Genomic DNA, 19,559 nt, shown 5'->3' with positions numbered 1-19,559 from the left:
AGATGGAAAGACGGACTGGAAAGGGTGTCGTACACCAACATGGCGGCGCTCATGGACACGAGAATATTGCTTCGAAAAATTAACGATTTACGGTGCCTGACACCCCGACGGAATCGCGTGAAAGCCAAATGGGTACGTACGACGTAGTTAGCTAACAATAATTGGAACAATCGACAATCAGTCGTTGACTAAAGTTGGCGGTTAGCTAACGCTCAAACTCTTATCAGCGTTTAGCTTCGACCAGGCCAAGGTTGGTTGCGTGTGAACTTCATTTTCCGATTCTTTGTTTTAACGTTTAGAAACGTTAATCATCGCTTCTTAAACATGCTGATATGCCCCATATCTTTCATATCCAAAAAAAAAATCTTGAAAATTAAAAGATATGTACTGTTGCAGTTTTGCACAGATCAATGAGCTGCGTGTGCCTCCAGTTGTCAAACGACACTTCCTCCACCGTTATGGGCTTACGCATATGCTCAGGGCACGCTTAAATGGCTAATTAGCCCAAGTGGCTGCCTAGTCTGATTAATCAGGCAGTAATGCACAGTTAATTGATGTATATGTAGCAATATTGATGTTACACAGGAAACAGAAACCAATTGTTACTTACCTTATTCATGTGCTGGTTTACAACATGCACAGTAAAGTTTGCTTAACTATATATATATTTGTCTGTCGTGACTACAACACACACGCAAAAAACAGACCAAGACATTTGTGTGCAAAATTATGTAACTGTTCCTTACACGCCAGAATGTTGACTTAATTACTTTTAAATTCGCTCTACCGGTTGTCTGCGGTTTGTCTGCTCGAAAATTGAGACTATCCACCAAGTAGTGTAATTAACCTGACTTTCAGTACACTAGTCTAACGTTATATATCGATTTGTACTTCTGTTTATTTATTTTCAATTCTGTTGCAATTTACACGTGACAAACACTTGCACAATATGGCCTAACTGAATCACAGATCAAAAGGCAAACACTTCCAGCTAATTACGACGAAAAGTGATTTGGTTGTCTACTTCGTTTACATATTATTCAATGAGTTGAGATTGAAAATATAACTGACAGAACCTACTGGTGCTCAAAATGTCAGGTAAACAACACTTTTCTGTGGATACCCTATCTCCACCTACCTCCAAAAGGACCCACAGCATGTAGAACCTGTAAAGTAACCTCAAATAATTTCTCAACATTCTGGCTTGTAGAGACTCGTATTTTTTTTAAAGCGACATCTTTCAGACTCAAAGCCATGGAGTAACCATGGTAACAGTCTGATATTTAGGCAAGTGGCCGAAGACTATAGTTGCGGTCCAAACACTTAAAAGACACACCCTCGTCCACTTACCTTGCCTTATGCCCTTGGGGGAATCCCCGTCGCCATCTTGGCGGGCGGTCCAAATGATTAGCCAAGCAAGGGAAGTTTACAACGTAAGCCCCTCTGCCCTCGTTTCTGATCGGCTTTGCGTGTGCACAATTATGTTCTCTCCGGGGCCTGAAACTCCCCATAATTCAATTCCTGACAATTGTACATCCGCTAAGAAAAGTCTGTGAGAACTTAAAAACAACATCAACATACAAGTGTAAGTAAAAAATAAATTAGAAATTGTGCTACTAATGCACATGACGGCACAAAATTCTCATAAAAAGTAAATGTTTGTTTATCTTTTGGAAATTGTAGAAATAAAACATTTTCCTTCAGAAGTTCAAGCTAGGCAGGCTAATATTAGTTAGCGAGCTATCATACAGTAGGCGTATATTTATAAGAATACAAATTATTGACTGTATCACATATAAAGCACCCACAAGCTACTGGGGGCTGAAAACACAATCATCACGGGATGAACGAGTGACACATTTCCAGCTAAGGGTGGTCCATTTAAAAAATCATTCCTTCCTCCCTTGCCCTGGATGTGTGTACTCGTCAGACGTCATCAGGTGTCCACTTAATTTGAGGGGATAGGGGGTGTCTTTTTAAGTGTTTGGACTAGAGGTCGACCGATTATGATTTTTCAACACCAATACTGATTATTGGAGGACCAAAAAGCAGAAACCGATTAATAGGCCGATTTAAAATCAAATGTTTTTTTTGTAATAATGACAATTACAACAATACTGAATGAACACTTATTTTAACTTAATATAATACATCAATAAAATCAATTTCGCCTCAAATAAATAATGAAACATGTTCAATTTGGTTTAAATAATGCAAAAACAAAGTGTTGGAGAAGAAAGTAAAAGTGCAATATGTGCCATGTAAGAAAGCTAACATTTAAATTCCTTGCTCAGAACATGAGAACATATGAAAGCTGGTGGTTCCTTTTAACATGAGTCTTCAATATTCCCAGGTAAGAAGTTTTAGGTTGTAGTTATTATAGGACTATTTCCCTCTATACCATTTGTATTTCATTAACCTTTGACTATTCGATGTTCTTATAGGCACTTTAGTATTGCCAGTGTAACAGTATAGCTTCCGTCCCTCTCCTCGCTCCTCCCTGGGCTCGAACCAGAAACACAACGACAACAGCCACCCTCGAAGCAGCGTTACCCATGCAGAGCAAGGGAAACAACCACAGGCTCAGAGCGAGTGACGTTTGAAATGCTATTAGCGTGCACTAACTAGCCAGCCATTTCACTTCGGTTACATTAGCCTCATCTCGGGAGTTGATAGGCTTGAAGTCATAAACAATGCAATGCTTGACGCACAACGAAGAGCTACTGGCAAAACGCACGAAAGTGCTGTTTGAATTCATGTTTACGCGCCTGCTTCTGCCTACCACTGCTCAGTCAGATATTTAAATACTTGTATGCTTGTATGATCAGTCAGATTATATGCAACGCAGGACAAGCTAGATAATATCTAGTAATAATCATCAACCATGTGTAGTTAACTAGTGATTATGATTGATTGTTTTTTATAAGATAAGTTTAATGCTATCGAGCAACTTACCTTGGCTTACTGCATTTGCATAACAGGCAGTCTTCTTGTGGAGTGCAAAAAGAGGCAGGTTGTTATTGCGTTGGACTAGTTAACTGTAAGGTTGCAAGATTGGGTCCCCGGGGTGACAAGGTGAAAATCTGTTGTTCTGCCCCTGAAGGAGGCAGTTAACCCACTGTTCCTAAGCCGTCATTGAAAATAGGAATGTGTTCTTAACTGACTTGCCTAGATGAATAACGATTAAATAAAGGTGTAAAAAAATATATATTTAAAAAAAAAATTGGCAAAATTGGTGTCAAAAAATACAGATTGTTATGAAAACTTGAAATCGGCCCTAATTAATCGGTCATTCCGATCAATCGGTCGACCTCTAGTTTGGGCCTTAACCTACGTCTTCCATCTGTTTTACGCAAACAAGCGCTGTAGCATGGGGATATGACGGTGTGGGAACACTTACACTATAAAAAGTGTGTAGTAATTTATCCTTTATTTTTGAAAATTATTCCTTGCTGATATGAAAGATGCATTTCTTAACCCTACCTCAAGCGATGCGTTTTAACGTTCAGAGCGAGTGTGGGGGCTCTTAACAAAACTCCCTCAGCCAGAAGATGCTAATGGTAGTTGGTGTTTGAATGGGTGTTTGAATGGGTTAGCGGCTAGCGACTGGCAACAGCAAGCAGTAACTGAAGATATGCAGGTGAAATTTAGATGAAAACAACGAAAGTACCTAGCTATTATTAACCTTCTCAAAATGTAGGTCTGCTGCAGCAGGTGCATTTCTTCATCTCACAAATGACTGCACCTATGTTTAGGGGAGTGCGAATTCCTGAAGACCCCAGTAAGCCTCTTCAGATTCGATTGCTTGCACACATGCAGGACTTTAGCTACAGATTAACGTAAACTCACCCCATTCCGTAAAAAAGTGTGCAACCGCAACATTCAAACAAGGCTACAAAAAAACTAATGGGACTGTGTTGACTTCAAAATCGGGGGTGTGAACTAGGTTTCTATTCAAGCGTTGATTGACATGGTAATGGTTCTAAAGAATTGGAGAAAAGTTGAAAAAACGGGCCCTCCGTTACATCGTGACGTGTCATGTCGTAACGTATAGCACGCATAAAGAGACTTTCTGTCTTCCAATCTCTCTCCACCAGGTGTAGCACTTCTCTCATCCTTTAAAAACAAGAAATGGACAGACTCTCAAAAGACAATGTTTACCTCTGAAGATCACTTTAGCACTGCCCTAAAAACCCGATTTAAATTCGACACAAACCTTCAAATTGGTATGTAATGACACATTATATAAACTCTTTATAGTGTTTTATTTAAATTTTAGAGGCGATAAGGTGATAAGTTGGACAGATCGAGTGAAAAAAGGCAGTTTTCCCACACAACATCTCTCCTTCTCACTATCACGCATTAGTTTCGCTTCCCCACCTGCCATTTTTAAAAAGACCCGACGGAGCTCATTGCCTTGTTGAATTATGCAGAAACGGGCAGCATGAATGTCTCGTCATTTATTCTGTTGGAAAGGGGAGAAATTGTGCTTTACAATGGTATTAATTACAGTTGATCTGGAGGTATTACGTTTTTGGGAATGATAAAATAAGGTCAATTGTACGGACCAAGTCGATGTACAAAAGTGAGTGAGTTTACATAATGTGGCGTACAATGTGATTTCACCAAATATTTATTACTGGGCGTTACAGGAAAGCCCCATACAATCCGCTGACATAGATTTGAACTAACCTGTTCTTGACGATACTTTCTTTGTTTTTGATTCAGTAAAAAGTATCTTGGAAATGTACGTTTCCAGTTCATCAAACCAATTTTTATTTCTACAGCACATTTCATACATGGAATGTAACACAATGTGCTTCACTGGGGGAGGGGGGACTATGAAAATAAAAATAAAAACAATTATTTACTACACAAACATAAGTGGGTTAAGAACAAAAATGTAATGACTAAAAAGCACAAAGGAAAAGCAAAGCTAAAAAGATGTTTTAAGATCTCCTTATATGTCCAGGCGCCTTATATGTCCACACTTGTGGGACGCCTCAAGTTCTCTGGCAGACTATTCCAGAGGCTGGGGGCATAACTAAAGTCTGCCTCTCTATGTCTCTTGGTCCTAGCCTTTTTATTTATTTTTTAACCTTTATTTAACTAGGCAAGTCAGTTAAGAACAAATTCTTATTTACAATGGCTGCCTACCCCGGCCAAACCCTAACATGGACGACGCTGGGGCTATTGTGCGCCGCCCTTTTCACTCTATCAATTCGGTTAGTATTGTTGAGTAACTACAATGATACACTCAGCTTGGAATCGAATTGAACCATTGGGGTTCTAATTAGGGATACACTAGTTCTAACTAGGGATACACTTACTGTGCGTGGTCTTATTCTCTCCCCTTTCACAATAGAACCCTGAAACAACTTTCTAAAGACATCTAGTGGAAGCCTTAGGAAGTGCAATCTGGCCCCATTTACACTGGATATTGGATAGGCAATCACATGAAAAACTACAATCCTCAGATTTCTCACTTCCTTGTTGGATTTTTCAGTTATACTCACATACATCATTCAAACAGTTTTAGAAACTTCAGAGTTTTCTATCCAAATCAACTAATAATATGCATATCCTAGCTTCTGGGCCTGAGTAGCAGACAGTTTACACTGGGCACGCTTTTCATTCGGGCGTGAAAATACTGCCCCCTAGCCCAAAGAAGTTAACGCCCCGATGTGCAAAACCGATGTCAAAGCTGACGTGCATACCTATATACGGTAGGTAAATGACGCCACGTAAAATTTTGCAATATACGTGCAACACAGCATTCTTAAACTAACCCATGTCTGCCGTGTGGATCAAGCAGTCATTTGAAAGTGTAGCAAAATTTCAGCGAGACAACTCAAAGGCGAAATCCATTTAAGCCAAGAAAATGGAATTCATTGCCCTTGACAATAAACTGTTCTCTGTCGTGGGTGATGTTGGCTTTCGCCAACTGTTTGTACACCAGTGCACACTATGAAGTGTGCTATTTTTTTTTTTATGTTTCCCTACTGGAAGTTACACGGTATTGGCGTCACTGCTATTAGCTTCACAACATGCATCCTATGGAACGCCGTTTGGGTCTGCGTGTCAGAGACCGTAGCACTGTCAAAGCTGGACAAAAAAGTCTGCAAACACCGGCCACAAACGATGTGTTTACAATACCGCGTTGGTAATAAAGCATCATTTGTTCGACTGCAACTTCTGGGGTGGCTAGCTTTAGCTTGGTACCTAGCTAGCACCAATACAACCAGTCTGAAAACAATGACCAGTGGAACCTGCAGTCATTTTCACTATTCTTAGCAATGATTTAGGAATCCTTGTGAGAAAGTTTGTAGCTAGGTTGCCACTTGTTGTTGAAATGGAACTTCAGTTCATGAAAATAAATAGCTAGTCAGCAACTTAACTCTGTTGCCCAAACCTAAAGTTATAAGCAGCCAGCTAGCTTCATCTGGCTAGTGAGCCTCGACCGCACCGGGTTATGTGTTTTGAAGCTAGCCACAGTAAGGATTAGAATTTGCGATTTAACTTCAAAATAACATTGTCATTGACAGTAATGCAAATTAATACAAATATTAGAATTATGCTATACTTTTATTTTAAAGGCTAATCCTTATTGTGGCTAGCTTCACATAGATGGGTCCGACCATTAATCAAATGAGAACTGTCTTGTAAATTAGGGTTATTTTAGATGATGGCACCTAGCTATATGGTTAGCTAGCTAACGATAGCTACTGAAACAGATGTTGTGCTATTTGACGCATCTTTTTTGACATGCAACGATCCAAACGGCGTTCCATAGAAATCCTGGTTGAGAGTGAAAATACTGAACAAATGAACGAAGCAGCACAGCAAGTAAGTGAAAGAAATAGGTTTTGATTAGGTTTTACTGGTAATGGGGACATGTAAATACCAACAAAATAACTTTTTGGTCAGTGTGGTGTGTGTGTAACCTTTATTTAACTAGACAAGTCAGTTAAGAACAAATTCTTATTTACAATGACGGACAACGCTGGGCCAATTGTGCGCCGCCCTATGGGACTCCCAATCACTGCCGGATGTGATACAGCCTGGATTCTAACCAGGGATTCTAGTGACGCCTCTCGCACTGAGATGCAGTGCCTTAGACTGCTGCGTCCGTGTGTGTGTGCTAACTATTTAACTGTACTAGAATGCTTAAAAGGCCGCTAAAATTATAAATATCAGTTATCGGTATCGTTCTTTTGTTTTGGCAAGGAAAATATTGAGTATCGGCCAAAAATGTAATATCGGTGCGTCACTAATTCTAAGAATGCATACCTCGGTTTTGTCTTGATTTAGCTTGAGGAAGTTGAGCCATCCAAGTATTTTAAATCATTAATACAGTCTAATAATTTATCCGTGGAGCTAAAAATCCTCTGGTGACACAAAGGGAAAGTTGTGTATTGTCTGCGTAGCAGTGAAAATCAATGCTGTGCTTTCTGATAACGCTGCCAAGGGGTAACCAAAATACAAACGCAACATGTGAAATGTTGGTCCCTTTTTTCTTATGTGGCCCTTTTCAACTTTACTGGAGCTATGGAATCAGTGGTTGTCTTTCATTTGCTGTTCAAGTTATCAACTAAATCATCACAAGGAAAACAGACTAGGTTTTAGAGTGTTGTTCATAAACTCAATCAAATCTGTAGCAACTTCAGAGGTATGGTAGCATTTCTTAATGCATTCATTATTACCCTGTGCTATGGGCATCAAGGTAGTAAAAAATGCACAGTGGTGATCAAATAAAGCAACATCAACAATCGAGGATATGTCAATAGAAAGCCCCTTGGTAATAACCAGGTCCAGAGTATGGCTGCGGTTATGGATGGGCCCAGTAACATGTTGAATAAAGTCTATAGAGCTCAAAAGATTCATAAATTCAATGGCCTTAGAGTCAGTCACTTGGTCAACATGAATATTAAAATCACCCAACACAATGATTTTATCATAGTTCTCAAGGACAATAGACAATAGTTCAGATAGATCAATAAAAAAGTGGGGCAGTGCTTTGGTGGTGTATGCAGGGTTTGTCCAGCGCTGGTGGCTGACATTTAAACAGTATAGCATGATGCTCAAAAGACCCAAAGTCGCCAAATTCAATGTCCTTAGAGCTGAGAGAATTTTCTGATAGTGTATGATTTTTTTGTTCAACAAGGCAAATCAGTTAAGAAAAAGTTCTTATTTACAAGGATGGCCTACGCTGGGCCAATTGTGCGCCAATCATGGCCAGTTGTGATACAGTCTCGATTCGAACCAGGGTGTCTGTCGTGACACCTCTAGCACTGAGATGCAGTGCCTTAGACCACTGCACCACTCAAGCTGAAGCTGAAGACCCACATCTCCCTCACTAGCTTTCAGCACCAGCTGTCAGAGCAGCTGATCACTGCACCTGTACATAGCCCATCTATCTACCTACCTCATCCCCATACGGGTATTTATTTATTTATTTTGCTCCTTTGCACCCCAGTATCTCTACCTGCACATTCATCTTCTGCCAATCTACCATTCCAGTGTTTAATTGCTATATTGTAATTACTTTGCCACCATGGCCTATTTATTTCCTTAACTTACCTGATTTGCACTCACTGTATATAGACTTTTTGTTTTCTTTTGTTCTATTGACTGTGCTTTGTTTATTCCATGTGTAACTCAGTGTTGTTGTATGTGTCGAATTGCTATGCTTTATCCTGGCCAGGTCGCAGTCGCAAATGAGAACTTGTTCTCAACTAGCCTACCTGGTTAAATAAAGGAGAAATAAGTCAAACTCAGGAGCCCTATGAAAAGTTGGAGTCCAGCGCGGCACCACAATCTGAAGACAACCACATTTCAATGAGAAACATGCAATCAACTTTGCGCTCAGTAATGAAGTCATTCAGGAGAAAGAGGATCTAGTAAGACTAGACAATTTTACGGCCTACCCTGGCCGACACTAGGCCAATTATGCGCCGCCCTATGGGACTCCCAAGCCGAATGTGATGCAGCCTGGATTCAAACCAGGTAATGCAGTGACACCTCTTGCACTGAGATGCAGTGCCTTAGACCACTGCGCCACTCAGGACCCCAATCTATCAGAATGGTAGATGACAGTTTGAATAAATTTGCTAGAAGGCGGAGTTAAAGGAACATAAGGTTACTAACGATAACCATAGTGCCATTTCTATAAGACTTGATGTTGTTTCCAAGTCCTCTGTTGCTTATTCTGACAGGGAGAACTGGAGAATTACCAGACCCGGTCGGTCACTCTAAAATAGTTTGCGATGCTGCTGGAAATAATCCTGGAACCCCTGCGGCTAGGGTGAATCCCGTCTCTTTTAAAAAGAGCTGGTTGCTCCCACAGCAAATCAAAGTTGTCACAAAAAGAGACTCCTGTCATTGCAAAGTTTCTTTGGTTGTTTGTTGTTTAGGACAAAGAGTCGGCTGAAACATTCTGAACCCTTCTGGTAGCACGGGAGGGGGCCCAGAGAAAAGTATTCTCTTCCCTGTGCTAGCGAGGGTCTTTAAGAAACAAATGTAGTCCTATCTCAGATCACCTAAAATGAAGGTTGTTAAAACCTACGTAAGTGACCGTGTCAATATTGGAGTATTTGGCCAGAACCGGGATCCTGGGTCACCATCAAGCTGCCCACGATGGTGGTCATGATAGAATCTGATGGGGAAATGACCTGGTGGCTGTGGGTGCCTGCTGGCTATTGGTATACACCCAGGATCCGTGCTGACTCCTGGGGCTGGTAGGTCTGTCTCAGGCAGGGCAAAGCAGTTTGATAGCTGGATTGGATCTTCTCGAATAGATGGGTGCCCAGACTGCCTTCGTGATCTCCTACGCCTTGCGAGTGTCCAGTCTCCCGGGGCCCCAGAGTTGTGCTTCACATCTGTCCGTTTGATTGGGACAGGTCAACACTGCCCGACTCAGACAGCTTTCCTTGTAGGAGGCATTTAAAACTGAGAAAGCAGGTTTTCCTCGCAGCCTGGCTAACAGCCGAAGGATCTCTTCACTAAGATGCATGATGATGAGATGGTTTCCAATATCGTTATAGCAGCTTTGGTTTTTATCTGCGTTTCTCTGTGACACTTCCAGCTAATAATGTGCTGAAGTGCTTGGCTCTCCTTGCTTCCTCCCTCGTAGACTTATCCATAATTAGGAATGAGTGGGCAGGTGAAAGCCATGTGGTGAAGGAGCATAAAATAAAAATATGCACCGGTTAGTAGACAATGGCACAAGACGAGCGCAATTTTTCTAAATTCTTCCAAATCCTCTTTCAACAGGCTGGCTCTCAGCCCAAGTACCCTGCCACAAACCTGGCCCTGCAGAACTTTGATGCCACCTACAGCTTACAGCTGGGAGAGCAGTGGCCCTCTGTCCGCGTCAGCATGCTTTGTGAGCAGAAGTACGGGGCCCTGGTAAACAATTTCTCCACCACAGAAGAGGTCATCGCAGACCTGCAGTCCCAGGGATGTAGAGACTTTGTCTGCCAACCAGTTGGTGTAGGAGCTCTGGAGAGACTGCAGGCGCCTGGATTTCCTCTCCACGATAACCCTTCAACCCTCGAGTCTGTTGGTGTCAGTCAAGATGTGGCTCCTCCTCGCCTCCGCACCAATATCAAGTGCTTTGTTTTCCCTGGGGGAGATATCTCCAGATTCAAGCCTTCTAGGTGAGATTTGCGTCTCTTCTTTTACAGACACACGAGAAGAAAAGGATGAAATCTGGGCTTCAGTCTGTTTCATCAGCACAATTTACTGTAGCTACACATCTCCTATATTGTGATATTGTTTGATTGCCAAGTTGTATGATTTTAAAATTCCCATTCTCCTCCTAGACCCGACTTGTATGGGATGCTTGGGTACTACCTCATGGATGCGGCGTCCATTTTGCCTGCCCTGGCCCTGGATGTCCAGGAAGGACACTCTGTGCTGGACGTCTGTGCCGCCCCAGGGGGCAAGACCCTGGCCCTGCTCCAGACACAGGCCATCCGTAAGACGGTCTAGCAGATATGATGCATACACATTGTTGAAGCTCTATCTAATTCACAGACTGGTAAAGCTTGCATTGATTTGGTATTTATTTGTAATGATGTGTTTTTCAGGATTTCTGTGTGTCAATGACATCTCAGTGTCTCGTACCTACCGCCTCCAGCGGGTCCTCAACAGCTACGTACCGAAAGAGCTGTTGACAGAAGAAAGAATGCGCATTACTTCCTTTGACGGCAGGAAATGGGGAGAAATCGAAAGGGACACCTTTGACAGAGTAAGTACTTACTTGGTTTTATAAAAAAATCAGAATGTAAGTACTGAGATTATTTGACCAACATTTGTTGCTTTTATAAAATATTTTAAAATGTAAGACATTATTGGGCCTTTCCATTAAAAGGACCCATGAACTATGATGTATACATTTGTGAAATTAAGCTATATATACACATTTTAAACTATTTTCTATCCTAAATATTAGGAATAATCTCAGGCTTTGATTTCTGGGCAAATAGATGGAAATGGGGTCTTGGAAAACATCTGCCAGAAAAGTTCTGAAAAGGTTTAAAACACCGTAATGTTGGAGTAAAGACCCCTGCCAACTAATATCAACACTTATATTTACACTGAACAAAAATATAAACGCAGCATGTAAAGTGTTGATTCTGTGTTTAATGAGCTGAAATGAAAGATCCCAGAGAGTTTACCTATGCGCAAAAAGCTTATTTCTCTAAATGTTTTTTCACCAGAAAAATGTACATCCCTGTTAGTGAGCATTTCTCGTTTGCCAAGATAATCCATCCACCTGGCAGGTGTGGCATATCAACAAGCAGATGAAACGGCGTGATCATTGCACAGGTTTGTCTTGTGCTGGGGAGAATAAAAGGCCACTATAAAATGTGAAGATTTGTCACACAACACAATGCCACAGAGGGAGAGTGCAATTGGCATGCTGTCTGAAGGAATGTCCACCAGAGCTGTTGCCAGAGAATTTTGTTAATTTATCTACCATAATCCCCCTCCGTCGTTTTAGAGCATTTTGCAGTACGTCCGACCCGGCCTCACAACCGCAGACCACGTGTCACCACGGCAGGACCTCCACACCTGGCTTCTTCACCGGCGGGATCGTCTGAGACCAGCCACCCGGACAGCTGATGAAACTGTGGGTTTTCACAACCCAAGAGTTTCTGCAGAAACTGTCATACCGTCTCAGGGATGCTCATCTGCATGTTGTCCTCACCAGGGTCGTGACCTGACTGCAGTTCGTCGTTGTATCCAACTTCAGTGGGCAAATGCTCACCTTTGATGGCCACTGGTACGCTGGAGAAGTGGGCTCTGAATGGATGAATCCCGGTTTCAACTGATCCAGCCAGATGGCAGACAGCTTGTATGGCGTCGTGTGGGCGAGCAATTTGCTAATGTCAAGGTTATGAACAGAATGGGTTTATGCTATGGGCAGGCATAAGCTACTGACAAAAAAACACAATTGCATTTTATCTATGGCAATTTGAATGCACAGACATATCGTGGATGAGATCCTGAGGCCAATTGTCGTGCCGTTAATCCACCGCCATCACCTCATGTTTCAGCATGATAATGCACAGCCCCATGTTGCAAGGATCTGTACACAATTTCTGGAAGTTGAAAATGGCCTGCATACTCGTCAGATATGTCACCCATGTTTGGGTTTCTCTGGATCGACGTCTACGTGTTTCAGTTCACGCCAATATCCAGTAACTTCACACAATTTCAAGTTTTCATAACAGTCTGTATTTTGGACGTCGAAGTTTTTATTTTATTTATTATTTTTACACCTTTATTTAACTAGGCAAGTCGGTTAAGAACACGTTCTTATTTTCAATGACGGCCTAGGAACAGTGGGTTAACTGCCTTGTTCAGGGGCAGAACGACAGATTTTTACCTTGTCAGCTCTGGGATTCAATCTTGCAGCCTTACGGTTAACTAGTCCAACGCTCTTACCACCTGATTACATTGCACTCCATGAGGAGCCTGCCTGTTACGCGAATGCAGAAGAAGCCAAGGTAAGTTGCTAGCTAGCATTAAACTTATCTTATGAAAAACAATCAATCAATCATAATCACTAGTTAACTACACATGGTTGATGATATTACGAGTTTATCTAGTGTGTCTTGCATTGCATATAATCGATGCAACGCTGGGGGATGATTTAACAAAAGCGCATTTGTGAAAAAAGCACAATCGTTGCACGACTGTACCTAACCATAAACACCAATGCCTTTCTTAAAATCAATACACAGAAGTATATATTTTTAAACCTGCATATTTAGCTAAAAGAAATCCAGGTTAGCAGGCAATATTAACCAGGTGAAATTGTGTCACTTCTCTTGCGTTCATTGCACGCAGAGTCAGGGTATATGCAACAGTTTGGGCAGCCAGGCTCATTGCGAACTAATTTGCCAGAATATTATGTAATTATGACATAACATTGAAGGTTGTACAAGGTAACAGCAATATTTACACTTAGGGTTGCCACCCATTAGATAAAATACCGAATGGTTCCGTATTTCACTGAAATAATAAACGTTTTGTTTTCGAAATGATAGTTTCCGGATTCGACCATATTAATGACCAAAGGCTCGTATTTCTGTGTGTTATTATGTTATAATTAAGTCTATGATTTGATATTTGATAGAGCAGTCTGACTGAGCGATGGTAGGCAGCAGCAGGCTCGTAAGCATTCATTCAAACAGCACTTTTGTGCGTTTTGCCAGCAGCTCTTCACAAGCACAGCGCTGTTTATGACTTCAAGCCTATCAGCCTAATGGCTGGTGTAACCGATGTGAAATGGCTAGCTAGTTAGCGGGGTGCGCGCTAATAGCGTTTCAATCGGTGATGTCACTCTTGAGACTTGGAGTAGTTGTTCCCCAAGGGCCTCGGCTTTTGTGGTGCGATGGGTAACGCTGCTTCGAGTGTGGCTGTTGTCGATGTGTTCCTGGTTCGAGCCCAGGTAGGGGCAAGGAGAGGGACGGAAGCTATACTGTTACACTAACGTGCCTATAAGTACATCCAATAGTCAAAGGTTAATGAAATACAAATGGTATAGAGAGAAATAGTCCTATAAATACTAATTTAACTACAACCTAAAACCTCTTACCTTGAATATTGAAGTCTCATGTTAAAAGGAACCACCAACTTTCATATGTTCTCATGTTCTGAGCAGGGAACTTAAACGTTAGCTTTTTATATATGGCACATATTGCACCTTTACTTTCTTCTCCAACACTTTGTTTTTGCATTATTTAAACCAAATTGAACATGTTTCATTATTTATTTGAGGCTAAATGGATTTTATTTAATGTTTTATATTAAGTTAAAATAAGTGTTCATTCAGTATTGTTGTAATTGTCATTATTACAAAGACATTTTTTTTAAATCGGCCTATTAATCGGTACCGGCTTATTTTTGGACCTCCGATAATTGGTATCGGCGTTGACAAATCATAATCGGTCGACCTCTAGATGTGATGCATACACCACCCGAGAACCTAGGGATCAAGATAAATAAACAAGCATACATGGTACAAAATAAAACATGTAAATAAATCAAAGAAACATCACAAAGTGTTTCAGCTGCAAGAAGCTTTGGTTCAAAGTGTCTTCTTTAGCTCCATGAATGCGAGTGGTAGAATGTTCCATATAAATTGCAACCCCCCAAAAATTGGGGTCCGTTGACAGGAATACCAAGAGTTACCTCTGCTGCAGAGGATAAGTTCATTGGTTAATTGCACAACAGATTGGAGCCCATATACAGTGGGGGCAAAAAAAGTATTTAGTCAGCCACCAATTGTGCAGGTTCTCCGACTTAAAAAGATGAGAGAGGCCTGTAATTTTCATCATAGGTACAAAACAATTCCAGAAAATCACATTGTAGGATTTTTTTATGAATTTATTTGCTAATTATGGTGGAAAATATGTATTTGGTCAATAACAAAAGTTTATCTCAATACTTTGTTATATACCCTTTGTTGGCAATGACAGAGGTCAAACGTTTTCTGTCTTCACAAGGTTTTCACACACTGTTGCTGGTATTTTGGCCCATTCCTCCATGCAGATCTCCTCTAGAGCAGTGATGTTTTGGGGCTGTTGCTGGGCAACACAGACTTTCAACTCCCTCCAAAGACTTTCTATGGGGTTGAGATCTGGAGACTGGCTAGGCCACTCCAGGACCTTGAAATGCTTCATACGAAGCCACTCCTTCATTGCCGGGCGGTGTGTTTGGGATCATTGTCATGCTGAAAGACCCAGCCACGTTTCATCTTCTATGCCCTTGCTGATGGAAGGAGGTTTTCACTCAAAATCTCACGATACATGGCCCCATTCATTCTTTCCTTTACACGGATCATTCGTCCTGGTCCCTTTGCAGAAAAACAGCCCCAAAGCATGATGTTTCCACCCACATGCTTCACAGTAGGTATGGTGTTCTTTGGATGCAACTCAGCATTCTTTGTCCTCCAAACACGACGAGTTTAGTTTTTATCAAAAAGTTATATTTTGGTTTCATCTGACCATATGACATTCTTCCAATCTTCTTCTGGATCATCCAAATACTCTCTAGCAAACTTCAGATGGGCCTGGACATGTACTGGCTTAAGCAGGGGGACACGTCTGGCACTGCAGGATTTGAGTCCCTGGCGGCATAGTGTGTTACTGATGGTAGGCTTTGTTATTTTGGTCCCAGCTCTCTGCAGGTCATTCACTAGGTCCCCCCGTGTGGTTCTGGGACTTTTGCTCACCGTTCTTGTGATCATTTTGACCCCACGGGGTGAGATCTTGCGTGGAGCCCCAGATCGAGGGAGATTATCAGTGGTCTTGTATGTCTTCCATTTCCTAATAATTGCTCCCACAGTTGATTTCTTCAAACCAAGCTGCTTACCTATGGCAGATTCAGTCTTCCCAGCCTGGTGCAGGTCTACAATTTTGTTTGAGGTTGTGGACAGGTGTCTTTTATACTGATAACAAGTTCAAACAGGTGCCATTAATAATACAAGTAACGAGTGGAGGACAGAGGAGCCTCTTAAAGAAGAATTTACAGGTCTGTGAAAGCCAGAAATATTGATTGTTTGTAGGTGACCAAATACTTATTTTCCACCATAATTTGCAAATTAATTAATTAAAAATCCTACAATGTGATTTTCTGGATTTTCAAAAAAATGTTGTCTGTCATAGTTAGTGTACATATGATGATAATTACAGGCCTCTCATCTTTTTAAGTGGGATAACTTGCACAATTGGTGGCTGACTAAATGCTTTTTTGCTTCGGAGTTCAAGTAACAGACACATCTCAACATCAACTGTTCAGACGAGACTGCGTGAATCAGGCCTTCATGGTCAAATTGCTGTAAAGGAACCACTACTAAAGGACACCAATAAGAAGAAGGGACATGCTTGGGCCAAGAAACACGAACAATGGATATTAGACTGGTGGAAATCTGTTCTTTTGGTCTGATGAGTCCAAATTTGAGATTTATGGTTCCAGCTGCCGTGTCTTTGTGACGCAGAGTAGGTGAACGGATTATCTCTGCATGTGTGGTTCCCACCATGAAGCATAGAGAAGGTGTGGGGTTGCTTTGCGGGTGACAATGTCAGTGATTTATTTAGAATTCAAGTAACACTTAACCGGCATGGCTTCCAAAGCATTCTGCAGTGATACGCCATCCCATCTGGTTTTCAATTAGTGGGACTATCATTTGTTTTTCAACAGGACAGTGACCCAACACACCCCCAGACTGTGTAAGGGATAATTGACCGAGGAGAGTGATGGAGTGCTGAATCAGATGGCCTCCACAATCACACGACCTCAGCCCAATTTACATGGTTTTGGATGAGTTGGACCGCAGAGTGAAGGAATAGCGGTCAACAAGTGCTCAGCATATGTGGGAACTCCTTCAAAACTGTTGGACAAGCATTTCTCATTAAGCTGGTTGAGAGAATGCCAAGAGTGTGCAAATCTGTCATCAAGGCAAAAGGTGGCTACTTTGAAGAATCTGAAATATATTTTGATTTAACACTTTTTTTGGTTACTACAATGATACCAGATGTGTTATTTCATAGTTTTGATGTCTTGACAATTATTCTACAATGTAGAAAATAGTAAAAAATAAAAGCCATTGAATGAGTAGATGTGTCCAAACTTGATTGGTACTGTGTAAATGTACACAAGTATGTGGACACCCCTTCAAATTTGTGATTTCTGAATACAAGTTATCTCAATACTATGAATGTATGCGAAAGTTATTGAGATTTTTGAAATAGTATTTGAACCTAGGTATGCAGTACACTTCTGTACTGTACAGTAGAGTTCAGTAAAGTACACAGTAGAGCACACTAGAGTTGAGTACGCTATAAGTTACTGAACTCTACTTTACTGTGCTGTACTTTTGATGTCCAAATTTGTGAAACATTGACGTCTATGATTGGTTCAGGTTTTGTCCAGACCAACAAATGTGGTCTTGTTTGCGGTGGACCTCATTAAAATAATAGCCAGTGTGTTGAATATTACCCAAAGGAGGATATTGCATATTTCTGCCTTTTTGTGTACCTATTTAGCATACATCACCATGAAGAGAATGACATTCGTATCCATAGTTATGTATTTCTATGTAGTACAGATCAGGGACACATGATGAAATTCTGTTACTGGGTGTTGATCCACTTCACTTACTGTAGTTCCAGTCAAGGTGTAATGTCATCCCAGAATTTTAATTCGGAGCTGATATTTAAGAGTTTAAGGGAAAAAATCGGGAGTCTCCGTTACCATGGAATTGCCATGCTATTAGCTTATCCCAATTCTACAGGGCTCTAAGGTTTGTTAGACTGATGTCCTTTTTCTCTCCAGGTCCTTGTTGATGCTCCCTGCACCACAGACAGACACTCTGTCATGGAGGATGAGAACAACATTTTCAAGAGGGCCAGGACTAAGGAGAGACAGAGGCTGCCCCAGCTGCAGACTGAACTCCTCCTGTAAGTGTTCAGTAACTTATCATGTTACTGTTAAAGAAATAAAATCACATTAAATAAATATATAGATATTTTAAGTTAGTATATCGTCATTCTTTGATTGTGTCTATTCGTTGCATCTATGTATGGGTAGTTTTGTATCTTGGCGGTCCTATTTTGATCATATGATATCTGATATTAATTTCAGTTAATATCTCTCCCTGTTCCTCTTCAACCAGTGCTGGTATTGAGGCGGTTCGTCCGGGGGGACAGGTGCTCTACTCCACCTGCTCCCTGTCCCAGCTGCAGAACGAGTATGTGGTGGAGCGGGCCATGCACCTGGCCCGGGAGGAACACGGCATCAGCCTACAAGTAGTCGACCTTCGACCCATCACACGCCTCTTTAAGGACACTTTCCACTTCGCCCCCGACCCCCACTTGGGACAGCTGGTCCTTCCTCACCTCACCGCTAACTTTGGGCCCATCTACATGTGCAAGCTACAGAGGTTAAGCTAGAACTGATGGACATGAATTTAATTCCCTACACAACTTTATTTATCCCTTCAGGGGCAACCTGATTTAATCGGTCATAACATCTGACTTTCCGTATTTATGTATTAATGTGAAGCACCGCAAATAAATACATTGATTAATGGACTAAACAAATGTATAACTGTTTCAACATTCAATTTTCAGTGGGACTTATACATTTTTATGCAGTGCTGCTTTTGGCCTCTAGTTGGCAGTATTAGACAGTTATATAAGTCGGTGCTCTCTTTGTATCGAAAACAGAGGGGTCGAAGTTACTGGACCCATGAGGATCAACTCAACCTTCACTAAAAATATTGCTTTGTCCCACTGTTATAGAAAGAATGGGTGAAAAGAATAAAGCTTCTTTGGTTCTAGAGCAATCAAATAGATTTTATGAAGCCCTTTTTACATCAGCAGTTGTCACAAAGTGCTATACAAGAGCAAGCAATGCCGTTGCGGAAGCACAGAGCTCCAAACCCTGTTCCCAGAGAGCTACCATCCTGTAGGTTTTCTCTCCCACCCCAGTTTTAACTAACCTGATTAATTTTTATCAACCAGCTGATTATTACAATCAGGTGTGCTAGGTAAGGGTTTGACTGAACACCTACAGGACTGTATCTCTACAGGAACAGGGTTGGAGAGCCCTGTTCTAGGTCATTATGCCCAATCACTGAGGTTGAAATGTTCGATGTGGTCCCATAGTGACCTTTACAATTTTATCATATCGTTTAAACTTTTTATTTTTTTGTTTTTTACATTTAATACCATCATGGACATTTTCATTCAGATTCTAAACATTTTCATAACGAACACTCAAATAATCATTGGCTCTGAGAATCTCTAGGCCTGTTACAACAATTGAACTCTCAATTTCCTATTTGATGTCACTTAAAATGCAGCCTGCAATGTCTTTCTTATATCTAACGCGAATGCAAAGGTATAGTACCTCCTCACATCACACCGCCGATGACCTTCTCTGTTGTTGCATTGGCCGGGCAATGTAGCATGAAAGAGGTGTGCGCACGGCTAACGAGCGAGCGCCGCCGAGTGTCATCGACTTCCCGCTGCCATTAAGCG

The 19,559-nt window shown here is 41.4% G+C and overlaps 1 protein-coding gene across 1 annotated transcript; it reads left to right on the top strand.

Annotated features, from left to right (window-relative positions):
* The first annotated feature begins 15 nt into the window (after window positions 1-15).
* Window positions 16-18,617, top strand: nsun4 (NOP2/Sun RNA methyltransferase 4). Its single transcript, XM_064942310.1, has 6 exons — window positions 16-132; window positions 10,273-10,658; window positions 10,824-10,978; window positions 11,091-11,251; window positions 17,851-17,975; window positions 18,191-18,617. The coding sequence occupies exons 1-6, from the start codon at window positions 40-42 to the stop codon at window positions 18,465-18,467; spliced, it is 1,197 nt and encodes a 398-aa protein (XP_064798382.1). The 5' UTR covers window positions 16-39; the 3' UTR covers window positions 18,468-18,617.
* Window positions 18,618-19,559: the final 942 nt, after the last annotated feature.

This window comes from Oncorhynchus masou, chromosome 3 (assembly GCF_036934945.1).
Source record: "Oncorhynchus masou masou isolate Uvic2021 chromosome 3, UVic_Omas_1.1, whole genome shotgun sequence".
Taxonomy (NCBI): domain Eukaryota; kingdom Metazoa; phylum Chordata; class Actinopteri; order Salmoniformes; family Salmonidae; genus Oncorhynchus; species Oncorhynchus masou.
This window is presented reverse-complemented; position numbering and strand designations above follow the sequence as displayed.